The 16,953-nt window shown below is 41.6% G+C and overlaps 1 protein-coding gene across 7 annotated transcripts in view; it reads right to left on the bottom strand.

Moving 5' to 3' along the window:
* Window positions 1–9,004: 9,004 nt before the first annotated feature.
* Window positions 9,005–16,953, bottom strand: part of LOC125169584 (maestro heat-like repeat-containing protein family member 1) — a 97,885-nt gene continuing 89,936 nt past the window's right edge. For all 7 annotated transcript variants that reach the window (XM_047865042.1, XM_047865043.1, XM_047865045.1 and 4 more), the window contains 2 exons: window positions 15,471–15,536; window positions 9,005–9,610 (listed from right to left, as the gene is read on the bottom strand). In XM_047865042.1, coding sequence (XP_047720998.1) covers window positions 9,282–9,610; window positions 15,471–15,536 — 395 coding nt within the window. In that variant the 3' untranslated portion in view covers window positions 9,005–9,281. The remainder of the gene's footprint in view (window positions 9,611–15,470; window positions 15,537–16,953) is intronic.

Here is a 16,953-nt window from a genome sequence, read left to right on the forward strand (position 1 = left end):
AGTGCTGATTCAAAGGGGCACATGTATCCCAATGTTTATAGCAGTACTATCAACAGTAGTCAAAGTATAGAAAGAGCCCAAATGTCCATGGATGAATGGATAAAGAAGATGTGGTTTATATATACAATGGAATACTACTTGGCAATGAAAAAGAATGAAATCTTGCCATTGGTGACAACATGGATGGAACTGGAGGGTATTATGCTAAATGAAATAAGTCAGTCAGAGAAAGACAGATATCATGTGTTTTCATTCATACGTGGAATTTTGAGAAACTTAACAGAAGACCATAGGGGAAGGGAAGGAAAAATAAGTTACAGAGAGGGAGGCAAACCATGAGACTTTTAAATACAGAGAACAAACTGAAGGTTGATGGGGGTGGGGAATTGGGACAGGGGGGAAATGGGTGATGGGCATTGAGGAGGGTACTTGTTTGGATGAGCACTGGGTGTTGTATGTAAGTGATGAATCACGAGAATCTACCCCTGAAGCCAAGACTACACTGTATACACTGTATGTTAGCTAAGTTGACAATAAATTATTTTTAAAAAAAATCAAACCTGAGCCAGCAGGAAATGAAAGCAGAATTTATTGAAAGTATAGAAAGAGTACAGTTACAGACAAAGTGTCTGGGAGACTCAGAAAGGAAAGGAGAGAGAGTCTGGTCTATGTTTGGGGTCTGGGTTTTTATCCAGGAGTGTGGTCTGTTGTACGTGTCCTCAGGCATCCAGGAACCGGTTAGAACAAAGAGGAGGGCCCAAGTGTTATTACGTGGAGCCAGAGGGTCTTGGTGTCATGATGTCTAGTGCCAGTGGAACACATAGGATGGCTTCCTCCCGTCATTCATGCCTGGCCCTTCCTTAGATGTTGTCTCTTACGAAGAAGACATACATTATTTGCACTATGAGGCATGTGTAAGGTGGGGGTGGGTGCAAGTCCTAGCAAGAATAGAATCAGGAAAAGGAGAAAAAAGCAGATTTGTATGAAGTCCTTCAATTTCCCTATCTCAAAGGGTGTTTAGGAGGGAGAGAGACCAGAAGCAAGCAAAGAAGCCAGGTTAGGTAGAAAAGCAGACAATGCAATAGGGACATGGACTTCAAGAGTGCCAGCGGTAGGAACAGAGGGGATGGAGGCAGTTACTGCTAGGCCATAAACCTGCATATGACCCTCTGTCTTCCCCTCATCCTCACTCTATGGCTTATATACAAGATTGAAACTCCTAATGTTGGACCCTGGGCTTTGTCCCAAAGGTAAAATCAAGACTGTTAGCCCTATGTAGACCACCTCTGCATTTCTTATTAAATAGCCTTAGATGGTGCCATTCACTGAATTAACTCCAAGACCTTCTTAACAAACTCCTCCCAAACTCAAATCCAGGGAGAAAAAATTGCCTATTCACGTACAAATACATTTTCTATAACTCAACAGTGATAGCTGCTTAAGCCCATTATATATGCCTTTTTGCCTCTGCTGCTAATAACCTCAAAGCTATATGTGTGCTATTTTAGTTTTTCATTGACCAGCATTTTTTGATACTTTTCTTTTTCTGTTCTTATTACTTCTTGATCATTTTAAGTCCATGCTCTAGTAAGTCAGACCATCTGGATTCAGATCCCTGCTCCACTATTAACAACCTCAATGAACTTGCAAGCTGTTTAAACACTCTGAGCCTTAGTGAGCCTCAGTTTTCTCAGCTCTAAAATGGAGATAGTGACAGAACCGACCTTACAGGATTCTTGTGAGATAAGGTGCTAAGGTACCTTGCATGCCACATTATAAAAGCTCAACAAAGGTTAGCTGTTACTAATATTAATTTAGCATTCCTGTGCTTTTTTTTTTAATGTTTATTTTTTGAGAGAGAGAGACAGACAGAGCACAAGCAGGGGAGGGGCAGAAAGAGAGGGAGACACAGAATCCAAAGCAGGCTCCAGGCTCTGAGCTGTCAGCACAGAGCCCGACACCGGGCTCACAGGGCTCAAACTCACACAGACTGCGAGATCATGACCTGAGCCAAAGTCGGACACTTAATCCACTGAGCTACCCAGGCACCCCTAGCATTCCTATGCTTTTATTTTAAGTTTCCTTAGATCCCCTGTAGATACAGCTGTGCTCTAAATCTAACAGTAAATAAATAAAATCTAATAATAAGTAAACTTGGGTCCTAAGTGTAAATCAAATTTTGAGATTTAGGCTTTTGGCAATTGGAAGTAGAGCAAAAATGAGGAGGTCAGGAGTAATGATGCATTTTGAAGGGGGATAGGAATATTCTGTCTTTGTTATGCAGTTTCATGGGGTACACATTAGTTACATGCCATGCTGCAGGCAGAACCAGGATTTCTCAAAGGCATCTTTTTTCCAAGGTATAGCCTGGCCTTAACATTCATCCATTCAATAAATACCAACTGAGCATCAGTCCAGAGCTGAATTATCTTAGTAAACTCAGAAAGTGTCAGATAACTGGGACGCCTGGGTGGCTCAGTCAGTTGTGCCCAACTCTTGATTTTGGCTTAGGTCATGATCTCCCTGTTCATGGGTTTGAGCCCCACATCAGGCTCTGCACTGACAGTGTGGAGCCTTCTTGGGATTCTCTCTCTATCCCTCTCTCTCTGCCTCTCACCTGCTCATGCTTGCTCTCTCTCTCTCTCTCTCTCTCTCTCTCAAAATAAATTAAAAAAAAAATGGGGGCGCCTGGGTGGCGCAGTCGGTTAAGCGTCCGACTTCAGCCAGGTCACGATCTCGCGGTCCGTGAGTTCGAGCCCCACGTCAGGCTCTGGGCTGATGGCTCAGAGCCTGGAGCCTGTTTCCGATTCTGTGTCTCCCTCTCTCTCTGCCCCTCCCCCGTTCATGCTCTGTCTCTCTCTGTCCCAAAAATAAATAAAAACGTTGAAAAAAAAATTTAAAAAAAAAAATGTCAGACTACAAATGCATGATCACTCAATTTACATCCATACCAATGGATTCCTTTATAACGGAGCTGTTTCCAGTGAGTGGAAGCTAATTTATCTCTTTCTATTCAGGAAGCCAATGTGAATTGGAAGATTTCTTGGTAAGCATAGAATCAGAACAAGGAAAACATAGAAATTTGAGTGAAATGTATCACCTACTTACTGGGAAAATCCCATGAAATGTGCCTGTCATCTAAGAGAAAAACTCTAGAGACCAGATTTCTCCCATCCCCAAGAATCCATGTGCCTCTCCTGGAACAGTGGAAGATGCACCCTAATATTATTTCTCTGAGCCCTAGTTTATTTGATTACTATGTCCAGTGCATATCTAGGTGTATGACTTTTCCTCATTAAGCCACACTCTCGTGGACATGGGATACACTCTGTTTCCTTACATAATAGGTTGATCTAATTCATTGGACTGAATTTATAGGCTACCCCATCAATGTTTCCATGAGGTATTCAGCAGTGTTTGAAAATGGAGGACTAGAGTTCAGGAAAGGGATAGAAGCTCGGTATATGGATTTGATCACCCCTGGGTAAAAGAACTAAAGCCTTGTTAAGTGATAAAATTTCTGAAGATGTGAACAGTTAAAATGCAGGGGGGAGGGGAGGCATTGACATGCAAAAAATGATGTCTGACCCTTACCTTATACCATATATAAAAATTAACACAAAATGGGGGCACCTGGGTGGCTTAATCAGTTGCACATCTGACTTTTGATTTCAGCTCAGGTCATGATGGGATCAACCCCTGCCACACTTGCTCACTCACTATCTCTCTTAAAAAAAAAAAAAAGTTAAATTTTAACACAAAATGGATTTAAATGTAAAAGCTAAAAGTATAAAGCTCTTAGAAGAAAACAGAGGGGATTTGGATTTGGCAATGATTTCTTGGATAGGATACCAAAAGCATAGGCGCAACAGTAAAAATGGATAAATTGGACAACAATAAACATTAAAACTTCTGTGCATCAAAAGACACAATCAACAGAGTGAAAAGGCCACCTACAGAATGAGAGAAGATATTTGCAAACCATGTATCTAATAAGGGGCTGATATTTAGCATATGTAAAGAACTTCTGCAACTTAACAACAACAAAGACAAAACAGCCCAGTTAAAAAGTGGGCAAAAGGAGGGGTGCCTGGGTGGCTCAGCTGGTTGAGCATCTGACTCTTGATTTTGGCTTAGGTCACAATTTCATGGTTTGTGAGATCAGGCCCCATGTTGGGCCCCTCAATAATAGCATGGAGCCTGCTTGGAATTCATTCTCTCTCTCTCTCTCTCTCTCAAAATAAATAAACTTTATAAATAAGTAAAGAAATGAAGAAAGAAATAAATAAAAGTGGGCAAAAGGATCTAAATAGACATTTTTCCGAAGAAAAGATATAGTTGGCCAACAAGCACATGAAAAAATCCTCAATATCATTCATCACAAGGGAAATGCAAACCAAAACCACAATGACATACCACCTCATACCCATTAGGATGGTTACTATAAAACACACAGGAAAATAACAAGAGTAGTTAGTAAGGGCATGAAAAAATTGGAACCTTTGTGCACTGCTAGTGGGAATGTAAAATGGTGTAGCTACTATGGAACACAGTATGGTGGGTCCTCAAACAATTAAAAATAGAATTAGCATATGATATAGCAGTTCCACTTCTGGGTGTGTACCCAAAAGTGGTGAAAGTAGGGAGTTGAACAGGTATTTGTACACGTTTATAGCCACATTATTCACAATAGCCAAAAGGTTGAAGCAGCCTGTGTCCATCAAGAGATGAATGAACACTGGGGCGCCTGGGTGGCGCAGTCGGTTAAGCGTCTGACTTCAGCCAGGTCACGATCTCGCGGTCCGTGAGTTCGAGCCCCACGTCGGGCTCTGGGCTGATGGCTCAGAGCCTGGAGCCTGTTTCCAATTCTGTGTCTCCCTCTCTCTCTGACCCTCCCCCGTTCATGCTCTGTCTCTCTCTGTCCCAAAAATAAATAAACGTTGAAAAAAAAATTTTTTTTTAAATAAAAAAAAAAAGAGATGAATGAACAAAATGTGGTATTTATATACAATGGAGTATTTTTCAGCCTTAAAATGAAAGGAAATTCTGACATCTGCTACAACATGGATGGACCTTGAGGACATTATAGTCAGGGTTATCCAGAGAGATTCAATAGGATGTATATAGCAAAAGATTTATTTTAAGGAATTGGCTCACAAAGTGGAGGCTTTGCAGGCCCAAAATCTGGTGAGGTAAGCCAGCAGGCAGACTGGAGACTCAGGGAAGAGTTGCAGTTCAAGTACAAAGGGTGTCTGCTGGCAGAATCTCTTGCTCTGGGAATCCGTTGTTCTGTTAAGGCCTTCACCTGGTTACATGCATTATGGAGAATAATCTGCTCTACTCAAAGTCCACTGATTTAAATGCTAATCTCATCTAAAAACCACCTTCACAGAAACATCCAGAATAATGTTTAATCAAGTATTTGGGAACCATGGTCCATCCAAGTTGACACATAAAATTAACCATCATATCATGATAAGTGAAGTAAGCCAGTCACAAAATGACAAATACTGTATGATTCCACTTAAAGGAGGTACCTAGAGTAGTCAAATTCATAGAGACAGAAAGTAGAATGGAAATTACCAGGGACTGAGGCAAGTGGGAAATTGGGAATTATTGTTTACTGGGTATAGAGTTTCACTTTTTGAGAGGAAGAGAGTTCTGGACATTGGTTGCCAACAAAGTCAACATACTTGACACTAAACCATACACTTAAAAATGGTTAATATGGTTAATCTTATATATATTTTACCACACATTTTTTTAAAGAGAAGAAAACAGCAGGGAATGACCTTTAAGAAATGGCCACATTTGGGGGAAAGGAAGGTGAGAGATTGATTAACTAGAAGAGTAGAATGCAAATTAGGGCCACCACAGAGCCAAAAGAGAAAATGATAAAAAATATTGGATACAGCAAGGTCAAGAAGGACAATAATTAGAAGGAAATTCCCTGGCAACTTAATAAGGGAGAGTCAGTACAGTAGTTTGAACAAAATCACTTTGCAAGGGTTAAGAAAAGTCTAAATGATGAGAAGGCTGGAGGAGCAGAAGTGCTCCACCCGTTCAAGGAGTCTGGAGGGGAGGAGACAAGGGGGAGATGCGTGCTGGAAGGCAGAAGAAGGGGAAACCATGCAAAGGAAGACAGGGGGTACTGATATAAGGACCAAGTGAAAGGGCAACTCTTCCCTCTGCCATTGACCAGCTTCCTCTGCCAGGTAGCCTGATTTGGGCAAGATCTCCCCCAAATACAAGACTAAGGGCCCTACAGAATCCTGATACAGACAAGGCAGCTGTCCTAGTACAGAATGGGCAGCCAGGGAGTGGTGGCAAGAATTAGAGATCATGACAGGGTTGGGGGTATCCTGAGAAGTCCAAGTTTGAAGGAAATTGCAGTGAAAGTCAGAAAGCCAAAAACAGAACGAAAAGGTAGGCCAAAGGCCAGTGGGGCAAATGCCAATACACAAAGCAGGGAAAGTCTCAGTGCTTGGGTTCAGAAGCTAAGTCAGAGTAGTGTTTCTCCTTTAAAGTTTAGTTCTTCTGCCAACTCTCACCAACCACACCTACATCATCCCAAATTGTTGATGCTGCTCTACTCATTCAGAGGAGACTGCCTAGTGTTAATTAGGGTTCTCCAGGGAAACAGAACCAATAGGGGGTGTGTGTGTGTGTGTGTGTGTGTGTGTGTAGAAAGAGAAAGATTGATTTAAGGAATTGCCAATTATGGAGGCCAGCAAGTCCAATATATATAGGGTGGCCCTTTAGGCTGGAGACACAGGGAAGAGCTCATGTTCCAGTTCAAGTCCAAAGGTCATCTGCTGGTAGAATTCCTTCTAGCTCTCAGGAGGTCAGTTTTGTTTTGTTTTAAGTTTATTTATTAATTTTGAGAGAGAGAGAGAGAGAGAGAGAGAGAATCCTAAACAGTCTCCATGCCATCAGCATGGAGCCCCTCATAGGGCTCAGTCTCACAAACCATGAAATCATGACCTGAGCCAAAATCAAGAGTCAGATACTTAACCAACTGAGCCACCCAGGCGTCCCAGGAATTTATTCTGTTCAGGTCTTCAACTGATGGGATGAGGCCCACCCACATTATAGAGGGCAGTCTGATTAACTTATTTACAATTGCAATGTTAATCTCATCCAAAGGCATCCTCATAGAAACATCCAGAATAATGTTTAACCAAATATCTGGGAGCTATGGCTCAACCATGTTGACACATAAAATTAACCATCATACCCAGGTAATAATTATAGCCATTAGTAAACACTTATTTATATACAAAGTACACAGCCATCTCCTTTCAGTCCATAACACCCATAAGGTAAGTTTGATATTCTCATTTTTAAATAGGAGGAAAACAGTTTTAGAAAGATTTTATCTAAAAGTTCATAAAATTCAGAAGCAATCAAAACCATTCTCATCATGGTTAACTTCAAAGAAATTAATTTAATCAATTTGACCAGAGTGGGAACTAGTTCTTTGGTCTTTCCACATCTTTCAAACTTCAAAGAACCAAGTTCCAATACCTAACTGGCATGACCTTTGTCAAAAAAAACAAACAAAAAAAATCATTGCCCTCTTACTTTGTGCCTGGCAAACTGCTAAGCACTTCATATTCATTATCCTCTTTAATCTGTACAGCAATGTTGAAAGTTTAAGTAAATCCATCAAGATTGGGTTTTGCCTGTGACAAAAAACTCAAATAGCATTGGGTAAGACAGATAAAATTTTACCTCTAACCCTCCAACCCCCCAGATAAAGTCTGAAGGTATCCAAACTGGTAAACAGCTCTACCGTCATAACTGGCCTAGGTTTTTTCTATCCTTGTGTTCTGCCATCTTCAGTGATCACTTCCTCCTGATGATCTGTGATAGCTATTTAGCTCCAACCATCATGCCTACGTTCCAGTCACCAGGGAGACATGACAAAGATGGATGGGCCCCTGCCCTTGAAGAACATGTCTTGGAAGTCATATATGCTACTTTCTCTTCCACCCACCTGGGTGGGTCAGACCTAGCAGCAAGGCAGGATAGGAAACATATTCATTTTTCTAGGCAACCAAACACACAGTTAAAAAAAAAAGAAGGGGAGAAACAATACTGGAGGATCCACAGGCAGTATTATCAAGGCCATTTCTAGATGAGACGTCAGACGCACAGCAGTGAAGTGCAGAGCTCTGAGGTAGGATAAAAGAACTAGTCACTAATAATGGTTATGTGGGAGAGGGAGCAAGGATTCAAGTCTGGGTTTTAGAGTGATTTTTAAGTGTTGTTTTCTAAGTTAACTTATTTTGAGAGAGAGAAAGAGCATGAGCAGGAGAGAGGTAGAGAGAGAGAAGGATAGAGAGAATCCCAAGCAGGATCTGCACTGTCAGCACATAGCCCGATGCAGGGCTTGAACCCATGAAACTGTGAGATCATGACCTGAGCCCAAATCAACAGCCAGATGTTTAAGTGACTGAGCCACTCAGGCACCCCAAGTGTGTGTGTGTTTTTTTTAATTTAAGTAATCTCTTCACCCTACATGGGGCTTGAATTCACAACTCCAAGGTCAAGAGTCACATGCGCTTCCAACTGAGCCAGCCAGGCACCCCTAGAGTGATTTTTAAAAACAAATTAGAATGGACTCAAACTTATCCCCACAAGAATGTCACTTACTCTGTTGCAATCTGATGTGCTTTTTTAAGTGAGAGAGATGGGGCTGGTGTTACTGCCACTCCACTGTTTACACCCACAGCCTACCTTTTTCTGTTCCAACCTGAAATCTGAATGTGCCCATATAAGTGTGTCAGGCCTGGGAGTTTCATCCAAGGTGTGAGGCGGTGGGGGGCAAAGGATCAGAAACCAAGGGGTGTGCTGTTCCACCATCCTACTCCTCTTCACTCTCGTCATTTGGAATTTTACCTGAAGGTTGAAGGAGATACAAAGCTGTCCCTGTCACTCAGGTTTATCCCCAATCCCCCAAAACTAGGATGAAAGTCACCTTGTCTTAGGATGAGAAAATAAGTTTTATTGACAAATGTATATGCTGAGAGCCAACAATCCCCTAGGGAGAGACACATACTGTGCCTTCTAGGATCAAAACCGCCTCCTTGGGTTTAATCCCAGGTAGCCCATCCAGTTGGAAAAAGGTAGGAGAGCTACTGTGAATCAAAGTACTGCTTATCTGGACAACAAATGGAAAAGGCTTCAGTCCCAGAGCAATTAGGTGCAACTTATTTAGGGGCAGGCCCAGCTTCTGTAGGTGGACTTTCAGATGTTGGGACCTGTGACCATATTGATTATTTATCTGAATTGCCTATTATGAGTGGAGTAGTTTTCACCCTCCTATTGTGCCAGTTGCACAAGGAATTTAGAGGGCCTCGAAGCCAATTCCAGATATTCTTTTTCTGATTGTCATCATCATCTCTTTCCTGTTTGACAGTCTTAAACAGTCGCTTCTTTCTTTCTGAGGTTTTCATGCCAGTGACCTTGAAGATGTTATTGCTCAGCTGGCTCATCCTGGAAGCAGAGATAGACTCGGGATTAAGATATTCATCAAGGTTTTTCAGGGTAGTAGTGACCAAAGACTGGATAGATTCCACAGGATCATTCCTCAGACTTCCAATAGCTGAAACCAGAAAGGAGGTCAACTCAGATTCTCAATCTCCAAGGATGCCATTTTTTTCCACCCCACATGCCAGGTTATTATTCTATAACTTCATTTAGAATAATTTTTGTCACCGTAAAAGTAATACTTCTTTTACTGTAGAAAAAATGTTTAAATAGAAATCATTTTTTTAAAGGAAAGAAAGAAAAATCACTCACCCCTCGCCCAGAGATAAGACTGTTAATATTTTCGTTCCTATCTTTGCAGTATATATTTTTTAAGTAATCTCTGTGCCCAACATGGGGCTCACACTTATGACCACGAGATCAAGAGTTGCACGCTGTGCTGACTAAACCAGTCAGTCACGCCAGTAGTATTTTTTTAAATACCGAATATGGACACTTCTTTTTACAAAAATAAGATTTACATTTTTTTCTTCCCACAAAATATTCTGCTATACACTGTAATATCCAATCACATGATTCTATCATAATTTCTTTGATGAACTCTCTATTAGTGAATAATTAGGTCATTTGCAATTTTTCACTGTTATAAACAATAACTATTAATTCTTTCAACAGCTGTTACTGAGCGCTTACTATCCACTCAGGTGCTAGGGGTACAGTGGTGAACAAGAAAGATTCCCCACCCTCAAGAACTTAACATTCTAGTGGAGGAAAGACAAAACAAACAAGCAAATGTAAATGAAGTATGAGGAAGGGAATTTAACAGAGTAATGGCAGTGAATACCTGGGAAGGAGCTCTTTAGATAGGCCAGTCAGGGAATGCCTCTCTGAGAAGGCAACATTTGAGCTGAGAAGTAAGAAGCTACATGAAGAGAAAGGGCAGAAGCACTCCCGAAGGTTGAAGGTTGGGATGGGGGCTTCTATTCACAATGTAGAAAGTAGCCAGTGTAGCTGCACCTTCTAGTGGGGGGGATGGTGCTATAGGCTAAGGGTGGAGAGATAGTCAGAAACCAGATCAATCAGGGCCTCGTGGCCAAAGGTAAGGGACCAGACTTCGACCTGAAGAACAATGGAAAGCCACTGAAGGGTTTTAAGCAAGGGGCAACATGATTCAATGTACATGTTTCAAAGAGAATCTGGCTTCTGTGTAGAGAAGAGACAGGGGTGGAGGTTGTTAAAATGGTCCAGTTAGGGAATGCCCTACAGGGGGGCTTAGATCCAGGTGGGAACAGAGGGATGGAGACTGGAAATTACTTAGCATGCAAAGAATAAAGAGAATAGGACAGGTGTTGGCTCAAAAGGGCCTTCAAGCCCATCAAAGTCTACGCTTCATGTTGATCTCATTTGTACTTAGCACAGGCGGAAGAACTGGGCTCAAGCTACACAGTAAATACATAAATCCTGTGAAGAGCCATCTCGTGATCACAAGGTTTGTTAGGCACTAGATATGGGTGTAAATGTAACCGGAATTACTTTTGTTGGGGAAAAAAGTCCCTCCTGTCTACATCATTTAGGCAGTCTTTCTGAGAGGCTCGCTGGGATGAGGAAGGCAGTTCTCTGGTATGCTGAGGAGTCTAGGGTATTCATTCTAGGTGTACCTTCCCTGACATGCTCCAGTCACTGGGAATAGGGCTCTACTACCCAGTAGAGACCTCAGTTGTAAAGAAAATGAGAAGGCAATAGAGGTACAAAACATTAGGGTCAGAAGCCAGGGTTAGAGCCCTAATGGGACAGATGCTGCTACCTGGTCACTGGGAGGCAGGAGAAGGCATGGCTACTCTTAACAGCAGCTAACAAACTCATTCTTCCTTGACCAGAACTCTGAGCACCCTCTCTGCCAGCTGCTTCTGGCACCCTGCCTGGCCTCGGTCCAGAAGACTAAGCCAACTCAACACAAAGGTTCTGTGGGACACGTCTGTGCCCAGCAAAGCACAGGTCTTTACATGCATCTGTATCTGATACTTAAACAATGTTTAAGATCAGCACTATTATCCTCACGATACTAATGAAGAAACTGAGGCACAGAGACAGTAACTCGCTCAAATTCACACGGCTCGTTATTGAGAGAGCCAGTATTTGAAACTGGGCTAGCCGACATTGGAGCCTGTATTTTTCATTACACATTGACTTGGAAGAAAAGACCCTTAAAACTCATTTACCTCACCACTTTTTACTCTCTAGATAAAGAGCAGTGAATAAGCCAGAAAGGAAACAAAAACTTGTCTTTCTGCAGTGCCTGCTAGGCATTTCCTCTGAAAGATGAGCCACCATCCCTTTATTTATTTATTTTTTACATTTATTTATTTTTGAGAGACAGAAAGAGACAGAGTGCAAGCAGGGGAGGGGCAGAGAGAGAGGGAGACACAGAATCAGAAGCAGGCTCCAGGCTCTGAGCTGTCAGCACAGAGCCCGACACAGGGCTTGAACCCATGAACCGTGAGACCATGACCTGAGCTGAAATCAGACGCTTAACCGACTGAGCCACCCCGGCACCCCATAGCCACCATCCCTTTAAAAGCAGCATATCCAGAGTATTAGCTCGAAGCAGGTCCCAGGAAGGTAAGTGGGCTCCAACCAGAAGGCAGGTCCCTGAGGACAAGCATGTGCAGCACTAGAACAGTGACAACAGCAAAGCTGTGGTACTCGTGTCAGGCTGTTCTGACACGCACACCCACTCTTGTGTACACAAGGACCCACACACGGGCAGGGCTGTAAAAGCCAACATTCTCTCCATCTTGTCTCTGCATCAAAGGAAGCAAACTGTGGCATGGAAGAATTCAAGCATCATTTCCATTTGGCACTGGAATGAATCACACAGGCACCACTTAGCACAAGCACCCTGAATCCTTCCCACCCCACCCCCCCCACCTTGGAGGAGTTGAGAACTGTGTTTCCTGAAGTATCCCTACCACCCACAGCAAAGTCCTAAATCCTTACCATGGCCGAAAAGGCTGGCAGGATTCTGGCCCCACTGCTGTTCTCTGAGCTCATCTCCTATTCTTCCTTTTGCTCACTCCACATGAACGCGCTGACTTCTTGTTCCTCCTTGAACATGCCAGGTGCTCTTCCCTCAGCTACTCAGATGGTTCACTCCCTCACTTCCTCCAGGTCTCCGCTCCAATGCCTCTTATCAGTGGGGGCACCCCTGCCCCGCCCTCTGACCCTTGGATCCCTGGTCCTGCCTCACCTTCTCCATAGTGCCAATCTAACACATATGTACTTGGTTAGGGCTCCTCCCCTACCCCACTGGAAGGAGTGCTGTAGCAGGGTGGGGACATCAGTTTTGTTCGCTGCAATTTCCCAGGGCTTAGAAGAATACCTGGTAGACAGCAGGTCTTTAATAATTAAGAAACTAATTTAATTGAGAGCAAGTGCAGAAGTACCTCCTATAGCAAACATAGGTATGGCTGTTTGGCTATTTTAGGGACCAAAGGATTTTGCAGGGGAGGTAAAATTTCTCTTCTGATATACGTTGGGAATCTCAGCTCTTCTTCCTCCACACCCCAACTCCTGTTCCCTCTTTTTCAGGACTTTGATGAAATTAAAGGACAATGGAGTGAGCATTCATTAGTGCAAAGGTCCCTGAATTTGGAGGTACCTGGGTGGCTCAGTCAGTTAAGCGTCTGACTTCGGCTCAGGTCATGATCTCACAGCTCACGGGATTGAGCCCTGCATGGAGCTCCATGCTGACAGCGTGAAGCCTGCTTCAGATTCTCTCTCACTCTCCTTCTCTCTCTACCCCTCCATTTCTCTCTCTCAAAATAAATAAATAAATAAACTTAAAAAAAAAAAAAAGTTCCCTGAATTGGAAATTCTAGCTCTGGCTCTCCCAGTAATTCACTTCTATGATCGTGGACAAATGACTCAGCCTCTGAAATTAGGAGGATTAGAGACTGGGACTAGGAAACACTTCTCTGAAGTACCCCTAACTTCAGAGGCAGAAGAGAATAAATGCGTAGCCTCAAGGGTCTGGATGAATTACCTCAAATCTCATATACTCCACAAATCTTTAGAACCTCTTTATCTTAAAAATTCATGTATAATTTGCATTCTACTCCAAAACATGTCTATTATTAAAACAGTTGTTTAATGTTTTAATTTTTAAAAGAGTATCATTTAGAAATATATACTAAAATATTTATAGATGAATAATATGAAGTCTGAGGTTTGGCTCAGAATAAGCTGGCAGGGAGGGGTGTAGGTAGAGAAACAGAGGAAACAAGGTAACCATGAGTTGATACTTGTTGAAGCTGGGGGACAGGGTTGGAGGGTTTATTATACTATTTGCTAGATTTTTTTTTAATGTTTAGCTATTTTTGAGAGAGCAGGTGGGGAAAGGGTAGAGAGAGAGAGGGGGACAGAGGATCAAAAGCCGGCTCCATGCAGGGTTCAAACTCACAAACTGTGAGATTATGACCTAAGCCAAAGTCAGATGCTTAACCAACAGAACCACTCAGGTCCCCTATTTGCTATGCTAAAAACTAAAAGAAAAATCTTAAATTGGCTGGAGAAAAGGGATAGACTAACCTGCAAAGGAACAAAAATTAATGACAGCAGGCTCCTTTTAGCAGCAAAGAAAGCCAGAAGACAGTAGTATATCTTCAAAGTGCTGAGAAATAAACTGTTGGTCTCGAATTGTGTCACTATTAGGGGCACCTGGCTGGCTAAATCAGGGAAGTATGTGGCTCTTGATCTCCGGGTTGTGGGTTCGAGTCGCACATTGGATATAGAGATTACTTTTAAAAAATAAAATTGTTAATTAAAAAAAAAAGAATTGTGCCACTAGTAAAGCTACCTTGCAAGAATGGTGATAAGAAAAAGTCATTACAAACAAGCAAAATCCAAGAGAGCATAACATCAAGATACTAGCACTAAAGAAACTTCTAAAAAGTGTACTTCAGGATGAAAAAAAATGAAGGATGGTTAGAGATAGAGAAAGGAATGGAGAGCATATAAAGCTGCAGTAAGCCCTCACTGTTTGTATAATGTAACAAGAATCATAGTATCTAAGTTCTGGGTTATAAAAAAAAGGAACTAAAATATTCAGTAACAAAAGCCTGTAAATTGGGAGGGGTGGTAATTGGAACTCATGTCAACACAGGAAGGAAGGTTAAAATGTTTTACTCTAAACCCTGTTAAGCTCAATATGCATGATAAAAGCCTACTCTCTGGTATCCAGCCCAGAGAAACACTTACACCTGTATACAAGGAGACATATGTGTATACACACACACATATATCTGTTGCAGAAAGTTATATATATATATATATATATATATATATATATATATGTATATATGTATGTATGCATATATATAACATTGTATATCCTATAATATATTACAGTATATATTATATGTTACATAACATATATATTCTATGTGTACACAGCAAAAGCATACAAGACTACATAACAAACAGGGGAAGAGGGTAGAGGAGCCAGACTTGAGGGTGAATAGAACTTTACCCCCCAAAAAAGAACTTTACCCTTATCAATAATGTTCCCTTTTTTTTTTTTTTTGCAAACAGACTACATTCATGCATTTCTTCTGTAAATAAAAATTAACTTTAAAATATTTTTACTGCAATAAAAAAGAGCACAAAACTGCAAGTTCTTTAGGGGACAGGGGGTGTCTCCCTTGAACACCACTGTAGCATCAGCAACTGACAGCACATGATAAATTTTGAGGGACTAGAACATTTTGGTTAGCCTTGTTTTTCTCTAAGCAGCAACACAATGGATAACTTGTTTTCTTCCTCCTACTTCTCCCCATTTTCTCCTTGTCCATATAACATTTATAGTGGTAAAGACATACTTTATTTAAAGTAACAAAACATGTCCTTAAGGGATTCCCCTTTCTGTCTTGCCCCATGCCTTGTGGTACCCAGAACCCAGGTACAAGGCCCCGACTCACCATTCTGTAACAGCTCCACATCATCCTCGTGAATTCGTTTCATGGTTAACCTCTTAATTGTTAATCCTAAGGATAGGACAGATGTAAAGTCCTTTCAGAATTCCAGACCTTTGGGCCACCCTTTCCCCCCCTCTAGCGAACAAGGAAGTGTGTAAACCAGTTCTAGCAAGAAATGTTTCTCCAAGATTCCCTGTGGCCCACGTGTCAGTATTCTAGTGAAAGAGCAATGCTCAGAGCAGCTGTGACCCAGGAAAATGTTGTTGGCAGATGACAAGTAGGGCATGAATCCAGGGTGTCAAACTCCATGGGGTTCCCACACCAATTGGAAAATGAACAAAGGGCATGAGGCAACTAACTAATCTGCAAAAATAAAATATGCATTGTCAGTAAACATGGGAAAAATGTTTAATCTCACTACTGGTAAAAAAATATATATTAATCAGAACAACAGCAAGCTACTCTTTTCACCTATCAAATTGGTAATGAACGTTAAAGTACTACCCAGGGTTAGCAAATATCTGCAACATGGATACATACATGCAGTACTGGTAACAATGGGAAATGATTGCAACTTTTTAGACGGCAGTTTAAGCACCAAAATCCTTAAAATTGTGCCTACCCTTTGGGCCCAGCAATTCTACTTATTAAGAAATTTATCTTGGGGCGCCTGGACGGCTCAGTCCATTGAGCATCCAACTTCAGCTCAGATCATGATCTCACACTTCTTGGGTTTGAGCCCCGTGTCCTGCTCTGTGCTGACAGCTCAGAGCCTGAAGCCTGCTTCAGATTCTGTGTCTCCCTCTCTTTCTTCCTGCCCCTCACCTGCTCGTGCTTTCTCTCTCTCAAAAACAAACATTAAGAAAAAAAAATTTTTGAAGAAATTTATCTTAAAATAATCATGATGGCATGTAGAGATTTAAGCACTGTCTCTCTGCTTATAAAAACAAAAGATGACACAGTCTCAATATTCAAAAATAAGAACTGGTTAAATAGTTTCATAAATCTACCTGTAAAATGGAATTAATATTATGCAGTGATTTTAAAAAAAATGTTGAAGGGTATGTAATGGCATGTATTTGTGATAGGCAAGGGAAAAAACAGTATACCAAACTTCATGGTTTTTAAAATGGCTGTGTGTGTGTGTGTGTGTGTGTGTGTGTGTGTAGTATATTCTTAGGGGAAAATTCTAGAATGTTAGCAGTGGTTAAATCCAAATGGTAGAATTTCTGGCATTATTTATCTTCTTCTTTTTTGCCAATCTGAATTTTTTTAAGTTTTCTAACACAAACACACATTGTGCTGCTATTATAATTTGAAACAAAAATATTTTTTAAAATCCATGGGGTTCCAGTGGAAGCAATAGTTGTTTCCTTTTCAAACATGTATGGTTCTTTTCCCCCCAAAGCAGAGTGCAGTCAGTGTGAGTGGACCCACACAGAGTGGGGCAAAGGCACAGAGCCTTCTCTTCTTCCTCCAGCCTTTC

Source organism: Prionailurus viverrinus, chromosome B4 (genome assembly GCF_022837055.1).
Source record: "Prionailurus viverrinus isolate Anna chromosome B4, UM_Priviv_1.0, whole genome shotgun sequence".
Lineage (NCBI taxonomy): Eukaryota > Metazoa > Chordata > Mammalia > Carnivora > Felidae > Prionailurus > Prionailurus viverrinus.